At 37.6% G+C, this 18,684-nt stretch overlaps 1 protein-coding gene across 2 annotated transcripts in view; it reads left to right on the forward strand.

Moving 5' to 3' along the window:
• The window catches only part of LOC139934686 (uncharacterized), a 44,436-nt gene that overhangs the window by 18,280 nt on the left and 7,472 nt on the right, over positions 1 to 18,684 (forward strand). For both annotated transcript variants that reach the window (XM_071929042.1, XM_071929043.1), the window contains 2 exons: positions 13,238 to 13,561; positions 18,216 to 18,348. In XM_071929042.1, coding sequence (XP_071785143.1) covers positions 13,241 to 13,561; positions 18,216 to 18,348 — 454 coding nt within the window. In that variant the 5' untranslated portion in view covers positions 13,238 to 13,240. The remainder of the gene's footprint in view (positions 1 to 13,237; positions 13,562 to 18,215; positions 18,349 to 18,684) is intronic.

The following is an 18,684-nucleotide window of genomic DNA, read 5'->3' on the forward strand; positions in this document are numbered from 1 at the left end:
GTTTCTTACAATGTTTTATACAATCATCAGCTCTCCATTGCTCATTACCCAATAAGTTTTTATGCTAATAATTATGTTGAGTAGTTACCAATAGTGTTCTGTGCCTTTTTTAAAAGACAAGCTATTGCTGTAAACAAAACAAAGAGTTGATGCCAGCAGCTAATGGTCTCCTTCAGATTATTCTTTTATTTGCCGTTTCATTTAGACGAGATAGCCTTATCAGAATTACAACTCCTATCTTTAAGGACCCTGATGTGTAATAAACAGCTTTAAAATAGATAAAATAAAATGAAACAAAAAAACCTATAAATTTAATTTATTTTAAAGCTGGCTTCCGAGAAAAGAAGATTATAATGATTAAAGGAACACATTGCCTTGGATCGGTCGAGTTGGTCTTTGAAAAGTCAAATTTTTGACTCTCATAAATGGCCGACGGTGTTGTTTGCAGATTAAAAGGAAAACCACGCAATTTCGAGGCAAATTTGTGTGGATCATTGTATTCTACTTTTAAAACATCTTTCAAACCATATGCTTTTTGTAACAAACGGATACAAACGCTTTTTTTAGACCAACTCGTCCGATGCAAGGCAATGTGTTCCTTTAAAACTATAAAACAAACCAAGGTTCAGAAATTATTTGAAGTGGATGTTTTAATTAGACATGAAACCCCAATGGTTTCTAAATTTATACTTCAGGACCCATTTTATAAAGCACATTAATTTGCTAAGCACAGCAAAGTCTTGCTGATCAGAAAGTGGTTACTGTGTTTATTATATTGCTCATGACAGGTTCTCTTCTATTTGTTTTTGCTAGGCAGTTGTAATTGCCAAGCGATATTTTCTGCTTAAAGGAACATGTTGCCTTGGATCAGTCGAGTTGGTCTTTGAAAAGCGTTTTGTGACCGTTTGTTATAAAATGCATATGGTTAGAAAGATGATTTAAAAGTAGAATACAATGATCTACACAAATATGCCTCGAAATTGCGTGGTTTTCTTTTTACCTCGTCCAATAACACGGTCGGCCATTTATGGGAGTCAAAATTTTGACTCCCATAAATGGCCGACCGTGATAGTTCGCGACGTAAAAAGAAAACCGTGCAATTTTGAGTGATACTTGTGTGGATCATTATATTCTACTTTTAAAACATCTTTCTAACCGTATACATTTCATAACAAACGGTTTCAAACGCTTTTTATAGACCAACTCGTCCGATCCAAGGCAACGTGTTCCTTTAATGGCAGTGGGCACTATTGGTATTACTCAAAATAATTGTAACGAGTAATGGGGAGAGGTTGATAGTATAAAACATTGTGAGAAACAGGTCCCTCTGAAGTGAAGTAGTTTTTGAGAAAGAATATTCATCAAATTTTATTTTGAGACTTCAAGCATCTGAAAGTACACAGGTCTGTGTGTGACAAGGGTGTTTTTTCTTTCATAGTTATGTCGCAACTTTGACAACTATTTGAGCTCAAATTTTCACAGATTTGTAATTTTATGCATTTGTTGAGATACACCAAGTGAGAAGACTGGTCTTTGACAATTACCAATAGTGTACAATGTCTTTAACATCTCTTTGAGATTAGGCTGAGGGCTCAATTATAGAAGCAAAAACTGTGGCAGAGCAAAAAAAACTATTTTGCTCACCAGAATTTAAGGTAACCAGCCAAAATAGAACATCAGGCTGCCTTACTTTGACTGGTTTCCTGTTATTTTAGCTAGGCAGAAAATTGGTAACCACTGTTTTTTTACATACGTTTCCTCAGAGATGTATCCTTTTTTTCTTTTCGTAAACAAAAAATGAAAAGGAGGCAGCCTCTTAGTTTTTGATTTGGCCTAATAGTGCCTATTAAATGCTCTGGTGTCAGTCTCAATTCTTGATACCCTTTCTCAAATAGTTAAACAGCGGCTGCAGGATGATCTCAATATGGCTAAATAGACATCGCGGATACCGGTTAATAACCATTTTACTCTCAAAATTTGCATTTAGTAGTAAGCAATTCAGTCAAAAATGCAAGTCAAGGCTTTTTTAGACGAGAGTCACAAACTGCTTATCTATAATAATGATATGCAATGACCCCCTGACGTCATTGGTGCTTTTTCCCAATAGGGTTTGTACACAGTTCTCCAGCTTTGGCCAATTGAGGGCGCTATTTTCCACATCAAATAGCACCGATGAAGTCACAATTCCTTTGTCGCTCGGGTTTGTTTGACCTCTCGTTTTTCAGAATATTGGCTTGGAGTGTTTCGGAGAAAAACATTTTTACCATGTATTAACGTGAAAGAAGAGACTCGTTAAATATTTTTCCGGTTTCCTATGGACTACATCTATTACAAAAATGTAGCAACTATATATTTTTCTGGGCATTCTGTAGCCGGCCTTGAAGCTCTTAAGGCTCTGTGATTGATCCTTTTCGATTTTTGTGACTCATACTCAAATTTGTTGAAGAGTAATGACTCAGAAAATGGAACATGGGGTATCGCGGTAAGAGATCATTGAATTGTACCATCTCCTGCCACATTCACACACCCCAGCCTTGCATCAGTGTCAGAACTAGGGTAACATTTCAGGGCACAGGGGGGTTCATTTTGTTCTCTAGGTGGAAACTTCTGGCAAGTGCTTCCTTAGTGCTCATGTTATGCCTTTTACTTTTCTTTTTGTAAGATAATCTAATGTGAGTGTAAAACAAATACATTGTATGGGTGTAAAAATGGAGAACAAAAAAATGTTTCAAAAACATTGAAATCATCACATTAAAAAGCTTATAAAATGTAACATCAATTTGGCATTGATAGGGGAAGGGGGGCACTAAAGTAAATACGCTAACTTGCATATATTGCAGTGACAGAGTCCTGCTACCTTTTTTGGAAGAATTTCTCTGTGGGGTACGTGCCACTATAACAAAAGTAACCCTTGTGGGGAAGCACTGTTCCTTTGTATAAAAGTCCCTTGAGACCAAGTGCGTAAACCTTCAAACCCACATATTATGTGATTCAAGAACTTACTCCTCGCATCACTTTAAGCCATTGGACACTTTCGGTAAACAGTATTGTCCAAAGGCCCACACTTCGTGTATCACAACTTATATATAAAATAACAAACCTGTGAAAATTTAGGCTCAATCGGTCATCGGAGTCGGGAGAAAATAACGGGAAACCCACCCTTGTTTTGCCGTGTGTTTACTATAATCCGTAATTCTCGATGTCGAGATTTGATAATTGTTTTAATGTTTTTTTCAAAAAGTAAAGCATTTCATGGAGTAATATTTCAAGAGAAGTCTTTTACCATTACCTTCTGTAAACCCTGTAAGATATTTGTAAATTTGTGAACTTTTATTGTTTTTTCTGTTCCGAAAGTGTTTAATGGCTTTAAATGGAGTACCAACCATAATATAATATATTCCTTTTTTTTTTTTTTAAATACACAAACATAAACCGTAGTTTGGTTTGTGGCGCTATCAATCTCTATTTTAACTGGTTTTCCCTACGTGTAACCATGGCAACAAGAACTGTTGTACATCACAGATGAAACATGTCCTCAATGACACCATTTTAGTCCTTCATGCTCAAGAGAATTGGTTAGTCTGCAAGAGATAGCAATGTACATGTATTAGCCCTTGAAATGTATGGTGCTTTTTAAAAAAAATGGTTCAAGGGACTGTAAGGGAGGGTCTATTTTAGGCGATTTTTCCAAATATTTATGACCACACAAACTGACTTGGTTAAGGAGCACTGCTGCAGCTGTTGATAGTGTATTGATAATTCCCATCAAAGGAATGTGTTTTTAGAAAGAAGTACTAAAAAAAAAAAATTATATTTGAGAAAAGTTTCTCAGACTGTGTATTTCAACTATGGATTATTCCTATATCTCAAAAACTTTACAACCTTTTTTGAAGTTACGTTTCACAGGTAAATAAATTGTTAAATATATCTACACTTTTTGTAGGAGTAAAATATTGTACGGTTCCAAAAACCAAAGGTGTGTTTTACAGTTTGGTTCTTAAGATAGTTGTTAAGTAACGGATATGTCCATGTGTTATTAAGGGAATCAATGTGTGGTGAAGAGGTTTTCAACTAGTGGTTTAATCCCAATGAGGCCTGGTTCTTGATAATTTTACCGAGACGAAGTTGAGGTAAATTATAAAGAACCAGGCCTCGGCAGGTTTAAACCACTAGTTGAAAACTAATTCACACACTTTAATTCCCATTCATAAATAACTTTTCGGTCAAAAACATCATCACTTTTTGGCCAAAAAGTAAAATAAATGCAAAAATTATAATTGTTAAATGATTTCTTTCAACACAACACCCCTCCAGCTATGAAATGGTAAAGCCCTCCGCCGCCCTCGGGTAAACAACTCCTTATAAGGGAATGCTGTGTGTGTCGCGCGTATCGCGTGATGTGGCACAACCGTTTCAGCCGTTGCTCTCGACCAATAGGAATGAAGAAACTGTCTTACAAGAACAAGGTCGCGTGTCACGCCCATGAATTAACACTTTTTATCGGTCATAAACAAAGGTTTACACACACCCACGTGACGCGCTCTCCACCAATAGGAATAGCGAAACTGTCTGAGGTATTTATGAATAATGTCTAAAAGGCAGTGTAACTCTTAATGTATTCGTACCAGTTTTTGATTTCAGCAGCCTATGTACTGGCAATTAATATAAGACTGCACTGGATTCAAACACTACTTTCTTTATGGTGACTATTGTGGTGTGGTTAAGATCAATGTCTGATCATTGCTCTACGGGCTGATGTTCATTAAACAGTCGGATGTACACATCTCCTTTAAGCATCCACTGTAACATTCCAAAATTAACTTCATTTTGGGGTCGCAAATGATTTATGGGTTCGGATGCAGGCACAGGTAAAGCCAAGGAGGAAGAACAAAAAAACACATCTTGATTGCAACGCGCACCGCCGTTAATCGTCCCTCAAACAGCATGTTCAACAACCATCCCGACCAATCACGCTACTCGTTTAGAACACCAGGATGCCACCTGGAAGTTTGTATTACCTTATCGAGCTGGTCCAGCTTCCCCCCTCCTCCCGACCCCCCCCCCTGCTAACAGGCCCTCCTGAGCCGAAGGGTTGACTAGCCCCAACAATCTTGTAAGATGACACCGAGGGATATGAGTGAATTACTAGGAGGACATGTGTGGCATGAGATACCATAGATATGAAAAATGTACAGCATATACTAAGTACTGATGGAAAATATGTAAGCCCCATATTCAGCCCTCGCTATATTGAGGGCAACAAAATATCAACTCACTTTCGAAAGAAAGTTAATTGCTGCACTCAGTTATAATAGAAGTACCGGGATTGCTAAGTGTTTTGGAATGTGGCCTGGCACTGCTGAATCACCCCCCCCCCCCTAACTCGTTGAGTAAGATAGATCGGTACTTGGGAACATTTTTATGTTACTCATTTACCGACTTTCCCTTAAGTGTAAAAGTCCCAGTTTATGCCAATGTGCAGGGGTGTCATTTTCATTTTAGTTTTTCACTGTTTACACTCCTTGACGACCCCTGTTGTTGGCCTATAGCTCATGTTAATATTACCAGTTTAAACTGCTTGCTTTGCCCAAAATCCACTTTCTAAAATATTTCTCAAGGGAGTTCATTAATCTTTAACAAACATTTTTGTATCAAATTGATTGGAACATTACAATGTTTATGTTATCTGGGAAAAAAGGGGGGGAAGGGAAAAAACAACAACCCAAGGGTTAATGTCAACAAAAATACACTTCAAAAGAATCAAGCAAAGTACAGGAAATGTATGTACAACTTTATAACAAACAAAAAACAACCAAAGTTGCATAATCAGCTCAATTGTTGTATTTTGTTAATCCTTTTATCTCAAGTGAGACTTTTTGCCCAGACTAAAAGCTAGTCTACTACTTCTAAAACAAAAACAAAAACTGTCTAAAATTATAATGATTTATTTATTTTTTAAAAGAGGAGTGTTACTTTAAGTTCACATTCTTAATGTATCATTTTTCTTTTGAACACCCCCCCTTTCCAATGTTCTTAGTGGAGTCTTTATCTAATCTTCACTATCCAGCTGGCATGGAGAAAAATTTCACTCTGTAATTTTCATATCTCTGATAAGCAAGGAAAGCACTGATTAAGGCTCACCCTTTCAGGTCTAATTTTCAGGGTACATTGTCCAATGGATGCGTCCTGCTATATAGATATTGGGGCACTGTTTTAGAACGGCCACAAATTGCCTGTTCCTCTGGGTGTGTTGGTTGTCTTTTTTATGTGTGTTCGGAGTGAATTTGGAGCTCAACGTTGTAAGTATATTGTTTTTTTTATATAATTATTTGCATTTTTATACTTTTTGGGGAGGAAGGTTGAAAGTTCTACTCGATGAATATGTCATCTCAGTTGAGGTTTAATAACAGAAGTTATTAACAGCGTTTGCATCAGATGAACTGGTTTGGATGTATCGGGTTGAAACTGTGCCAAAGTGCTTATCAATATCATTGATAGTTATTGATAAGTTGATTTGTGCTGTATTGATCGCTAGTAATCAATACGTTCAGTTATATGTTTGTGATTTTACTTCACGCCTTTTGCATTTTCTTGCTTTTGGAAGAAATGTTTAGGGCTTATACTGTTTAGGGCCCAAGAAGTGGGTCAGTTAGTTGTTCGATATTTCTACACCTTATTTTATACTAAAATTCATTAATGGAATGATTATGTTTTTTTGTGAACCTCAATCGAATCTCATACCATTGGTATATTTCAAAATGAAATGATGAGTGATTCTAATTTTGAAAAAAAGTTTCGACCAAAAACTTATTTTGCATACCATTCTCATCCTCAATGGCTTTTAAAACCCAGGCTTGCAACTTTTAAAAATGAAATCCTTATGTCAGTCTTTAATACCTCTGTATTTCCCAAGACTGTGGATTGCAGTTGCATTTGAACGTCAGAAAAAGATTTTATGAAAGAAGAAGGTAATCTTTGTAGGATTTTCAAAAATAACCTTTCATTTCCTCTGAGTTGATTCTACTTTTAGTTGGATAAGTGATTAGTGCCTTAAAGGCAGTGGACACTATTGGTCATTACTCAAAATAATTGTTAGCATAAAACCTTTCTTGGTAACAAGTAATGGGGAGAGGTTGAAAGTATAAAACATTGTGACAAACGGCTCCCTCTGAAGTAACATAGTTTTTGAGAAAGAAGTAATTTTCCACGAATTTGATTTCGAGACCTCAGATTTAGAACTTGAGGTCTCGAAATCAACCATCTAAAAGCACACAACTTCGTGTGACAAGGGTTATTTTTCTTTCATTATTATCTCGCAACTTTGATGACCGATTGAGCTGAAATTTTCACAGGTTTGTTATTTTATGCATATGTTGAGATACACCAACTGTGAAGGCTAGTCTTTGACAATTGCCAATAGTGTCCACTGCCTTTAACAAACCTTAGTCATGAAAAGAGTTTATCACCGCTCACATGATTACTTCAAAACTCTACAATATCTTGAACGGGGTGAAAGTAAACAAATGTTTTTAAAACATTTTCTTTGGGATTCAAAGACGTGCTTCACTGACAGTCTTCAAGAAAACAACAAGCGTGTATCAATATTAGCCATTTACAAATAAGATTTGAATTAAGTCTTGTACAGTTACTTGCTAAGTCACAAGTTACCGCTTACATTTGAATTACCCAGACTATAGATACAGTTGCTGTGTCAAATGGGGCAGCTTTTGTATAGCAACCTCCAGATGAGCGAACCCTGGTATCAGAATTGTGTATGGGTCATGGTATTGGTGTTCATCGTCTCTTATGTAACTACGCAGTAGCTTGCCCTGAATCATGTGACATAGCAACTGTTGATGTAGTCAGAGGAATTTTAACTTAAAGACACTGTACACCTTTGGTTCTTGACAAAGACCAGTATTCTCACTTAGTGTATTTCAACATATGCACAAAATAACCAACCTATGAAAATTTGAGCTCAATTGGTCGTCGAAGTTGCGAGATAATAATGGAAGAAAAAACACCCTTGTTGCTCGAAGTTGTGTGCTTTCAGAGGTTTGATTTCGGGACCTCAAAATCTTATTCTGAGGTCTTAAAATCAAATTCAAAAATTTGCGTGGAAAATGTTGTCTTTCTCAAAAACTACAATACATTACTTCAGCCGTTTCTCACAATGTTTTATACTATCAACAGCTCTCCATTGCTCATTACCAAGTAAGGTTTTATCCTAACAGTTATTTTGAGTAATTACCAGTGCCTTAAAAAGTGGATACTTGTGATCAATCAAGTCATTGTACTAGACATTATTCAAATCTAACATGCAAATGACTTATTAAGATGCTCACCCAGTAAATGCATGATTCATTTGATCTGGTGATAATAATTTACCATTGAGACAATTCCTTGAGTTTTTGTCATCCATCAGCAAAGATTGGAATGTTATTGGACAATTTATTTGTGTGCGTTTTTTTTTTTTGGCTGATATATGAGACAGAAGTTGTTTTTTTTGGGGGGGGGGAGCTGTCTAATGTATCAAGCTATTTGTTTACAGTGTATGTTTGTGATTGTATTTATTTGTTTATTATTATTATCATATTTAGGGGGCAGGAGGAAGAAAGGTGTGGGGGGGGGGGGGGGCTTGAAACACAGTGGAACAGTTTTGTACTAATGCTCTCTTGTTTATCCCCCAAGTATGAGGGCACAGGTTAGTTTTTGTATTTGGAACAAAAGAATATGAATTATTGTCTTTTAATCTCCCACAGACGATTGTGCTGGTATTCTTTCGATTTGTGTCTTTGTCTCCGTTCGTGGATGAAGATGAACACAGAGAAATTACTCCATTTACTTGTGGTAGAATTGTCAAGGAGAATTCAGTATGGTTAGACGAGGCAAATAATTGTGAAGTTTGAGGAGAAAGTTTTCTTGGACAGAGCGGAAATACCATGATATTTTCGTTGTGTGTAAAAATAATGAATTTATATTTGAGTGAAACTTCTACTGTTGACCTATAACTTGGAAGTTCCATTTCCTCTGAAAGTTGTGCAGATGTAAAATACAAACAGGTGATCTTTGCATACTAGGCGGCTGATGATATCGTAAAATCCATATAAGTTAGATGTTTAAAATAGTTTAATGCTGAACTAGACTGCTCAATCGTTTCTATTGCTTCTTTACAAACCAGTACAAGAACATTTGAAAGCGGCGGTATTTAAAAGCAGTGGACACTCGAAATAAATATTAGCATAAAACCTTACTTGGTAACCAGTAATGGGGAGAGGTTTATAGTATAAAACATTGTGAGAAACGGCTCCCTCTGAAGTAATGTAGTTTTCGCGAAAGAAGTAATTTTCCACGAATTTGATTTCGAGACCTTAGATTTAGAATTTGAGGTCCCGAAATCAAGCATCTGAAAGCACACCCCCTTCGTGTGACAAGTTTTTTTTTGTCTTCTTTCATTATTATCTCGCAACTTCGATGACCGATTGAGCTCAAATTTTCACAGGTTATTTTATGCATATGTTGAGATACACCAACTGTCAAGGCTGGTCTTTGACAATTACCGATAGTGTCCAGTGTCTTTAAAGACAGATTGTTAGTGTGGTGAGATAGTCCTAGATATTTAGTTTTATTCGCCCAAGACTTGCTTAAAAAACCCTCAAATGATCGCTTTCTGGATGTGAGAAAAACCCTCAATATTTCTTGAGATAACAACCGTTTCAGATCATTTCATTCCCCGGGCAGCCCAATTAAGCGCCTCAAATATAACGAACCAATCAGAGCATGGTGTTTCCCTCTTTAATAAGGATTTGCCCGAAGGGGTAAAGAGAGTCGTTGCGTCATGGCAATTACCGAGCCCGCACCAAAGGAACAAAATTACTGAACGGGGAAGATAAGCTCCCAGTATCTCAGTGCTAAAGGTTAACATGTCATAGCCACTATCGGCTATCTAGAATTATGTGACAACCAAGAGGGTTTCGAGCAGCGATAAACAACGAGAGGCAAGCCCCTGATAAGTCAGCTCAGAGGAGGCCCTGCCCAGTTTCTATTAACAGCACCCCCGGACTCGCTGATAAAAAGAAGAGTTTTTTTTTTATTAATTTGTTTTTCCATATTTTTGTTCCCTGCCTGAATGGAGTATTATCTGGTGTTATCATATTTACAAAGTATCTGGTTTAACTTGTGTTTAAATGTTATCAAGGTTCCAGTTTCCAATGGAAGAATGCCCTAGCCCTGGTTTTGTTAACTCCCCCCCCCCCCCAAACCATCTCCTGTAACATTGTTTCAATGAATCAAGTTCAAAACTTCAAAAAAAATTGTGGCCATATAAACTTGGTAAGAAGAATATCAGTTGTTGATAATGCCCGTATAACATGTTGTTGAGAAATAATTTTACGGATTAGGTGGCCTATCTTTATTTCAATTATGGATTATTCTTTCCAAAAGAAGCAATTCATGTGTTGGCACTGGCAGAAGTAAATAATTGTTGTTTTTGTCTGAGTTGTAACTTGTAAGGAATAAAATATGCAACCAGGGGTCGATTTCACAAAGAGTTAGGACTTGTCCTAACTTAGGACTAGTCCTAACTTAGGACTAGTCCTAACTTAGGACTAGTCCTAACTTAGGACTAGTCTTAGGAGATATGAAAAACGTTTTGCTAGTCCTAATTAGGACGAGTAAGTTGTCCTAATTCGAGATAAGACTAGTCTTAACTCTTAGTGAAATCCACCCCTGGGCCTAGTTTTATAGAGACAATCAGTTTAGCACACACACAAAAGTTCTTACCTTAATAAGGTTACCAGCCAAGTTACAATGTGACCTATATTGTAAATGACCCTTTCAAATTTTTTCTTGACAAAAATATTTATAACAACATTTTGTTCTGCTTTAGTTAAAAAATCACCAGCATTCTGACTTTAAAAGTCCATCAAAATTTCATAAATATTTGAAAAAACTAAGAAGTGTAACATCTACAAAACCTTGTGTTAAACTATTTTTGGAGGAGTGTTTGGTCTGAGATAAACCAGTGAGGTCTCCATGTTTCGAGCAGTATACTCTGCTCATCTTCATAAAAACAAAACGCAAAAACATTTATCAGTATATATCTGGGTGTATCCGCCACTCTGCCGGTTGGTAACTAAATATCTCTAAGGAAACTTGTTTTCAGGTTATCACAGTCTATTTGGTTTCTAGTGACACAGAAAGAAGCACTCGTTTGAACAAAAAAGTATTTGGATGTCCTGGGTTAATCTAGCCAAACCAGACTGTTTTCCTCCCCCTGATAACAGGAAAACATGGAAAGATGTGACATTGTTATGAGATAGGGTTGGAGTCGGAGTGGAGGTCTAGCTTTGATATCATTCTGATAAGGAAGTTATGTAGGTCGTTCTCTTTTCGTGTCACTGACATGTTTTTGACTCTCAGCTGGTACTGGTGGGAAGAAAGGATCACTGTGCGCTGGTTTTACCTGGCCTACTTCTTTCAGCCACCTATCATTCATCTTCGCAGTTTCTTCGTGTATGACCTTATATGGACATCACGTTTATGATAGTCGCAAACTGCATATCTTAGCTACGTCCTGGAATTTCATCTTTGAGAGGGGCAAGGACAGTTTCATTTTGCAAAGGGCATCGCCAGTGAAAACCTTTTTAAAGTTTATGGAAAACTTTTGAAGGGGCACCGAGGCCAAGACCAGGGAAACAACGGGTCATGGCCTCATAGGTCTGTGCAAGTGTAATTTCAAAACTGGTGCTCAAGATTGTTTTCCAGAACCATCAAACGAATGAATACCTTAAAGGGTCTATGTACTTTTTGTAGGACAAAAAAAACACTGTCCAAAGGTTTACACTTAACTTCTGCAGTTTGAAGATTGCTGAGGTGCTGTAGTTTTTGAGAAATGAGTAAAACAATGTTGTGAAAATATTTTTTGTTTCGGTGATCATGAGATGAAAACTATTTTAGCATCTGAAAAAGTATTTTCATTACATTGTTTTACTCATTTTTCAAAAACTACAGCACCCCAGCAACTAATACTTTAAGGTACACTTTCTACTATCATTAATCATTATCTTCAAAAGGTGTAAGTTTGATGCAAATCTGTGGACATTGTGTGTTGTGTTACAAAATTCCCAGCAGCAAAAAAATCTACTCATCAAAATACTTAAAAAAAGTCTGACTTGGCAATTTTTTAAAATTTGGCTCTGATAAGCATTTAATCGGCTGATAACCAATTGACTTGCAGGTATTACACAAGTATTTTAAGACCCCCATGGTCTTGATGGTGCAACTCTTTACACAAGTTCCCTGTATGCAATTATGAGAAAGCATCAATTGTGAACATTCTTGTGTAAACTGCATTAACAGATTCAGTCCCTCTCACAAATGGCATGGCAGTGGTTGCATCATACAAAAGGGAATTAAAGGGAAGGTACACGTTTGGTAATTACTCAAAACAAATATTAACTTACAAACTGACTTGGTAACGAGCATTGGAGAGCTGTTGATAGTATAAAACATTGTGAGAAACGGCTCCCTCTGAAGAAGCATAGATTTTGAGAAAGAGGTAATTTCTCACGAAAATAATAAAAGACTTCTAGCTAGAAGTCTTTTATTCCTATCTGAAAGCACACAAATTCGTCCAACAAGGGTGTTTTTCTTTCATCGTTTTCTCGCAACTTTGATGACCGATTGAGCCCAAATTTTCACAGGCTTGTTATTTGATGCTTATGATGGGATACACCAAGTGAGAACACTGGTCTTTGACAATTACCAAATGTGTACAATGCCTTTAAACATATATAAGAAGTCACACTTTAGGGTTGAATTATTTTTTTTATATTAATCAAAAATAATACAAGACATTTACATAGGGCATTATGTAGGATCCCCTATGCGCAACATAGCAAGGTGTTATAAAAATAATATAGATTCAAACAAGTCAGCCAGCCTTTACCGGAAATCCATCTCTGTATGTTTGCAAAAATGTATTTTTGTTGGAAAATTTTGTTTCTAAGCAAACAAATTCTTGTTAGCAGATGTGCACAGTTAAACAGTGGCTGTTTCTCTTTTCTCAATTGCTTAAAAACTATTATGAGTTCAGGGTGTTGATATCAAAAGTTGATTGTCGAGGGTGGCTGAGAGAGCTCTATCTGCCAGGGATCCTGGGTGGCCGATAATCCCTGCATCTTCTATAAACCAGGGTTCGCAAACATTCAATCATCCATCCTTTTTTATATTTCAGGAAATGGCTTTAATGGAGTATAGCCAAGACACGATGCAAGCCTCCATCCTTGAGAGAGACAGAGAAAGCCAGAATTCATCCTTAAAATCTCTCCAAGAAGCTGAAGAGACTCGCCTACTGGCTCCTTCGCCAGAAGGTTCTGCCACAGAAATCCACGGAGCTAGTGAGAACCGTCTTCCACCATGCTTCATCCGGGCTTCAGATGGTGGACTAGTGACTGGGAGCATCATCCCGCCTCATACAGTCTTTGGTCCTTACAAAGGAACCATCAAGATGAAAGTGTCTACAGAAGATGAAGAGATAAAAGAGTCTTATGATCTCAAGGTAAGGAAAACAGATAAATCAAATCCAGGGCCCAATTTTATAAAGCTTTCAAAGGCAGTGAACACTATTCGTGATTACTCAACATATTTATCAGCATAAAACCTTATTTGGTAACGAGTAATGGGGAGAAATTGATAGTAAAAATCATTGTGAGAAACGGCTCCCTCTCAAGTGACGGAGTTTTTTCAAGAAAGAAGTAATTTTCCACAAACTTTATTTCGAGACCTCAGATTTAGAATTTGAGGTCTCGAAATCAAGCATCTGAAAGCACACAACTTCGTGTGACAAATTTTCATATGTTGAGAAACACCAATTGAGAAGACTGGTCTGTGACAATTACCGATAGTGGCCAGTGTCTGTAAAAGCAAAAAAAAGTTCCTTGACAAACTCTTTTTTTTGGTGCAAAATAGCCTCAAACTTAGCAGTGTTGAGTGTTAGTTTGCTTGGTAGCCTGTTTCTGCTTAGCAATAATGCTTCTTTTGTTTTGCTTGATAGTTTTATGAAATTTGCCCCAGATTAATTTTAAGCGCAAAAAGTTTTCTCCATAATAACAAACAATACAGGGAAAAGTTACTACGTAGAAAGTATTTGTCTCTCACTGGACATATGCTGTGTTTTTTTCATTGGAAAGACAATTTCCCTCATACAAAAACCTTTAGAGTTTTAATGGATGCGAAATCCCCCAGCTGAATCGGTGGACATTTTTTGTTGGGGATTAGATTTGCTTGGTGGTTTCTCACTCTGCCTTTCATCTCTGAGGACCCCGGTTCGAATCCCACCTCAGACCCAAGAGCCTTGCAGTTGGATTGGGTTTTCAGTCCCTACCTGATTGCGCAGGTTTCCCTATTTTTTTTTTCCTCCCACAACTAACATTTCAGTCCCTACCTGATTGCGCAGGTTTCCCTAGTTTTGGGTTTTTCCTCCCACAACTAACATGTCATTTCCTATTCATCCTGTTATTGGCGCTAATTGCAATGTTTGACATGTTATAAACTAAATATTATTAATAATAACAAATATGTGTTAAGCCCCTTGTCTCCGTTGGTTTCCGCTCATAGCGCATGAGGAAGGAACAATTTGAAGAGTTGGAATTGTCTGAGTGAGTTTGGTTGTACAGGTGAGATTTGATTATAGCGCGATTATAGTGGATTCTTATGAGGAACCGTCTGATGCTGCTAACAAGCTCTCCACAATCTCCCCATTACGCTTACAAATTGTTTGCCTTAACTTCATGACAGACTTAAGCGTGTAGCAGACCATTCAAAATTGGGACGGCCAGTTAGTTATGATCTTTGCTAGCAGTGCATGGCGCTAGTCTGTATTCAAATGTTGAGGGGATATGGCAATTAAAAATTAAAATGACTATCCATCAACTGGGGCATTGGGGAGGGGGATGATTGCCCCCCCTTCCTTTTATTTAGGTAGGAATATGTATTCTGTGTTATGTGAAAAAAGTGGGCCTTCAAGGCGGTTGCACTCGTTGTGATGCGTCTGCACAGACCTAAGGGGACAGACACCAAACAAACTCCCAACTTGTTTTCATCAAGAATCGCCCAGTGGGCAAGTACGCACATAACCAAGAAATTTGTACAGACATAACAGACACAATGATTCACAGGCTTGGTGTCACTTAAAACAAAATTAGTTATCAAACAGGAAATTTGCATGGATCGTGTCAACTGTAACCCTAGATATTCGTACATGGGAGGGAAGCCAAATGATCAGCACAGATCTGGAACACATCTCCTGTTAAAAAGATTAGAGAGTTTCACACTCAAAGATGTCTTCAGTTACCAGCCGTTTGTAATGAGTGATGGTGAACACTATGCCAAGTACCGGTGTGGATATAGATGACCTCTCGGCATTTTTAGATTGACTTTTCCCGAGAATCTCTCTCTTTCCCCCCCCCACCTTTTTTTTTTCATGAGGGGCGACTTTGATTGATCATCTGCAGTAAATCAATCCAGAGAGAAAGTTAAAAACGACAAGTCAGTTGTCCCACGATATTGACCTTATTGTGAATGTAAAGTTTTTGTTCTTACAAAAACAAAAGCCACTTTTCAAAACCCATGCCTTCTGTTTCGGCACTGTGTGGATGTTCGAATCTTCATACCAGAAGTGAACAGTTCAAATATTACTGATGGAGATTAAACCAGAGCAGAAGCAAAAGCCAAAGTCGTTGCTTCAAAAAATGCCTTTTGATTGGTTGGTGTATGATTACAGATTGTTCAATCGCTGACTTGAACAAAACTGATTTTTATCCTTTGCGGATAAGCATACATCATTCAATGGACTCTCACAGCCTGTTTGTGGCGCCACAGTGGCTGGTTCTATCATGTTGAATGACCTACCTAAATCCTGTCCAGTTGGTCTTTTTGTGACCTTGCACATTTCCCAGGTAGTTTCTAGGGATCCTTTTTTGCAAATTGGCGGGGCACCCCTTAATCAGGTGCAGTAAAACTAAATCGTTGCCATACTGTTTTTTGAGCAGGAACCTCACTTCATTTCAGCTTCCAACATGCCAACCAAGTCATCACCAATGACAGTCGTGACACCTGTGTCCCTGAGCAAGACGCTTAACTATAATTGCTTCTCTCCACCTAGGGGTAAATGGGCATCTGTGAGGGCAGAGATGGTTCTTGTGATTGGTTTAGCCGAGTAGCGTATATATTGCGCACAGGCTGTATACTCCCCAGGGAGCTGAGATGGTTTAAGGAATGATTAGGGCCCAGTGAGCAGGGGTAATAATGTCGGAAGCGCTTTGAGATACCCCTCGGGCGTGAATTGCGCTATATAAAAACGGTCTATTATTATTATTATGATTATTATAATTTTGTTTTACTTTGGTTCATTACAGTCGATTTGGTTTGTTACAGTCAACACCAATTTCTTTTACTTGTGGCACTGTCAAAAAGGTGTGGTGATGCACAAACATTGCTCTGGTTAAATGTTGTGGCACACCCTTAGTGTCAATCCTCATGTTCACAAGCTAATGTTGCCGAACTAAAGAAGGATGAGGTTGTGTTGTAAGAAATATTATTGGATTTTTTTCCGGGAGTGGACTTTCGTGTATTAGTTCTCCTCAGTAAGTCGATAAACAAGCCGCCCCTCCTCCCCCCAGTTTAAGGCAATGGACACTATTGGTAATTACTCAAAATAATTATAATCACAAAACCTTACTTGGTAACGAGTAATGGGAGAGGTTGATTAGTATAAAACAGTGTGAGAAACGGCTGAAGTGACATACTTTTCGAGAAAGAAGTAATTTTCATCGAATTTGATTTTGAGACCTCAGATTTAGAAATCGAGGTCTCGAAATCAAGCATCTGCAAGCGCACAACTCCAGGTGACAAGGGTGTTATTTTCTTCTTTCATTATTATCTTCTAACTTTGATGACCAATTGAGCTCAAATTTTCACAGGTTTGTTATGTTATGCATATGTTTAAATACAGCAAGTGAGAAGACTGGTCTTTGACAATTACCAATAGTGTCCACTGTCTTTAAAGCATCCAGAACTTGTTTGTCAACTTTCAATACCTCAGGAAAAAAATATTGTCATATTTGTGTGCTATTTTTACATGCTTTCCACCTTGCCACAGATGTCACATGTATGTCACATGCCCTTGTAGACTTTTTTTTTTTCATTCTCCCCATCATCTTTTGTTTCTCTTCAATTTTATTCCAAAATGGTTATGTCACAATTGGGAAATTGTCCTTCCACTGGTATCAGTGTTATCTGAAGGTAATACACATGGAGCCTGTTGTTATCTACATACGTAAGAAGCTTTCACCCATTCACTATCTGCTATCTTTGCACACCAAACCGAAAGACTCTCTGGGCAATTCATGTACATGCACTTTCACAGATAAAGATAAAGTGGCTAAACAAATAACTAGACGAAATTGTGGGGTATTCTTTTCGCTCTACCTGGTTCTGTTTTTTTTTTTTTGTGGGGGGGGGGATTGAAATGTAGGCAAAAAAACCAGGAATGATTGATTGAAGTGATAAATGCAAAGAGAAAATGTATTTCGAGTCTGGATAAATAGACCGACCAAAACTACAGATAACAACAATTTTGTCTGCTTTTTTGAAGGCTGTTTTAAGAATAAAAACAATTTTTTTTTTTTTTTTCTTCTTGTTTTTCTAAAAAATCTATTTTTGGGAGTACATGTGAATTGAGGTAGATCTTGTTGTGGCTTCAGGCCTTGTTTCTGGAAAAAAATTGCTAGTTTTTTAACATTTATTTCTTGAAAAAATATTTGTTGAATGTGTTGTAATCATGCCTGTATTGATGGCTCAGAATTTTATTTTTGTTTGAATTATTTTTAGTATGTTGTGGTGTGGCCGAGTGGTTTAGGGCATCAAGTTCTGGGGGCTGAATCAGTGGACACAAGCCTTTTTTTCCTTCAAAATCGGAGCGGGCACAGGTGTTCGGTTTGACTTTAACTGAAAACAATGTACCAGGATTTGTTCATCTGGACGTTGTGGTACAAAAGCTTGCCCTGAATCATTTGACAAAGCAACTGTCTCTATAGGCAGAGTAATTAAATTTAAGGGGTAACTTGTGATGGAGCAAGTCATTGTACCAGACTTTATACAAATCTTACTCGCAAATGGCTCATTGTCGTGAATTTTTTTATATATTTTTGCAGACTTTACGATCAACCCGGCAGCATCGAGCTTCCATCATTGAGGTGGATCAAACAGAGAGCAAGCCGCCATGGTGGATGTGCATCAAACAGACTACAGCGCATCGTAATGTTAACATCGCTCTTATCTCATATGGTATGTTGTCGTTGATTGTATCTTGACGTAACGTAGGAAGTCTTAAACCAGTCTGTCTTAAAAGTCCTCGGAAGGTTTTAAGTGGCTTACAGTCTTGACTGCGTAAGGTTCTAGGCCAACTACTTAATTTTGTTATAAATATAGTGATGTAGAGAGTCTACAAATACTGTGTAACTTCCAGTCAGGGTGCTCATTTTTCTGCCGCCTTAACTTTTTCAGTGACTAGCCAGCCGGACCAGTTAGCTTGGCATTTCTTATAGGAAATGTAAAGTTTCTACTGGACATTTCAAAGGGCACCAAGGCAATTGCCATGAAGCACTCCATTGCCCCTGCATG

Source organism: Asterias amurensis, chromosome 3 (assembly GCF_032118995.1).
Source record: "Asterias amurensis chromosome 3, ASM3211899v1".
Taxonomy (NCBI): Eukaryota; Metazoa; Echinodermata; class Asteroidea; order Forcipulatida; family Asteriidae; genus Asterias; species Asterias amurensis.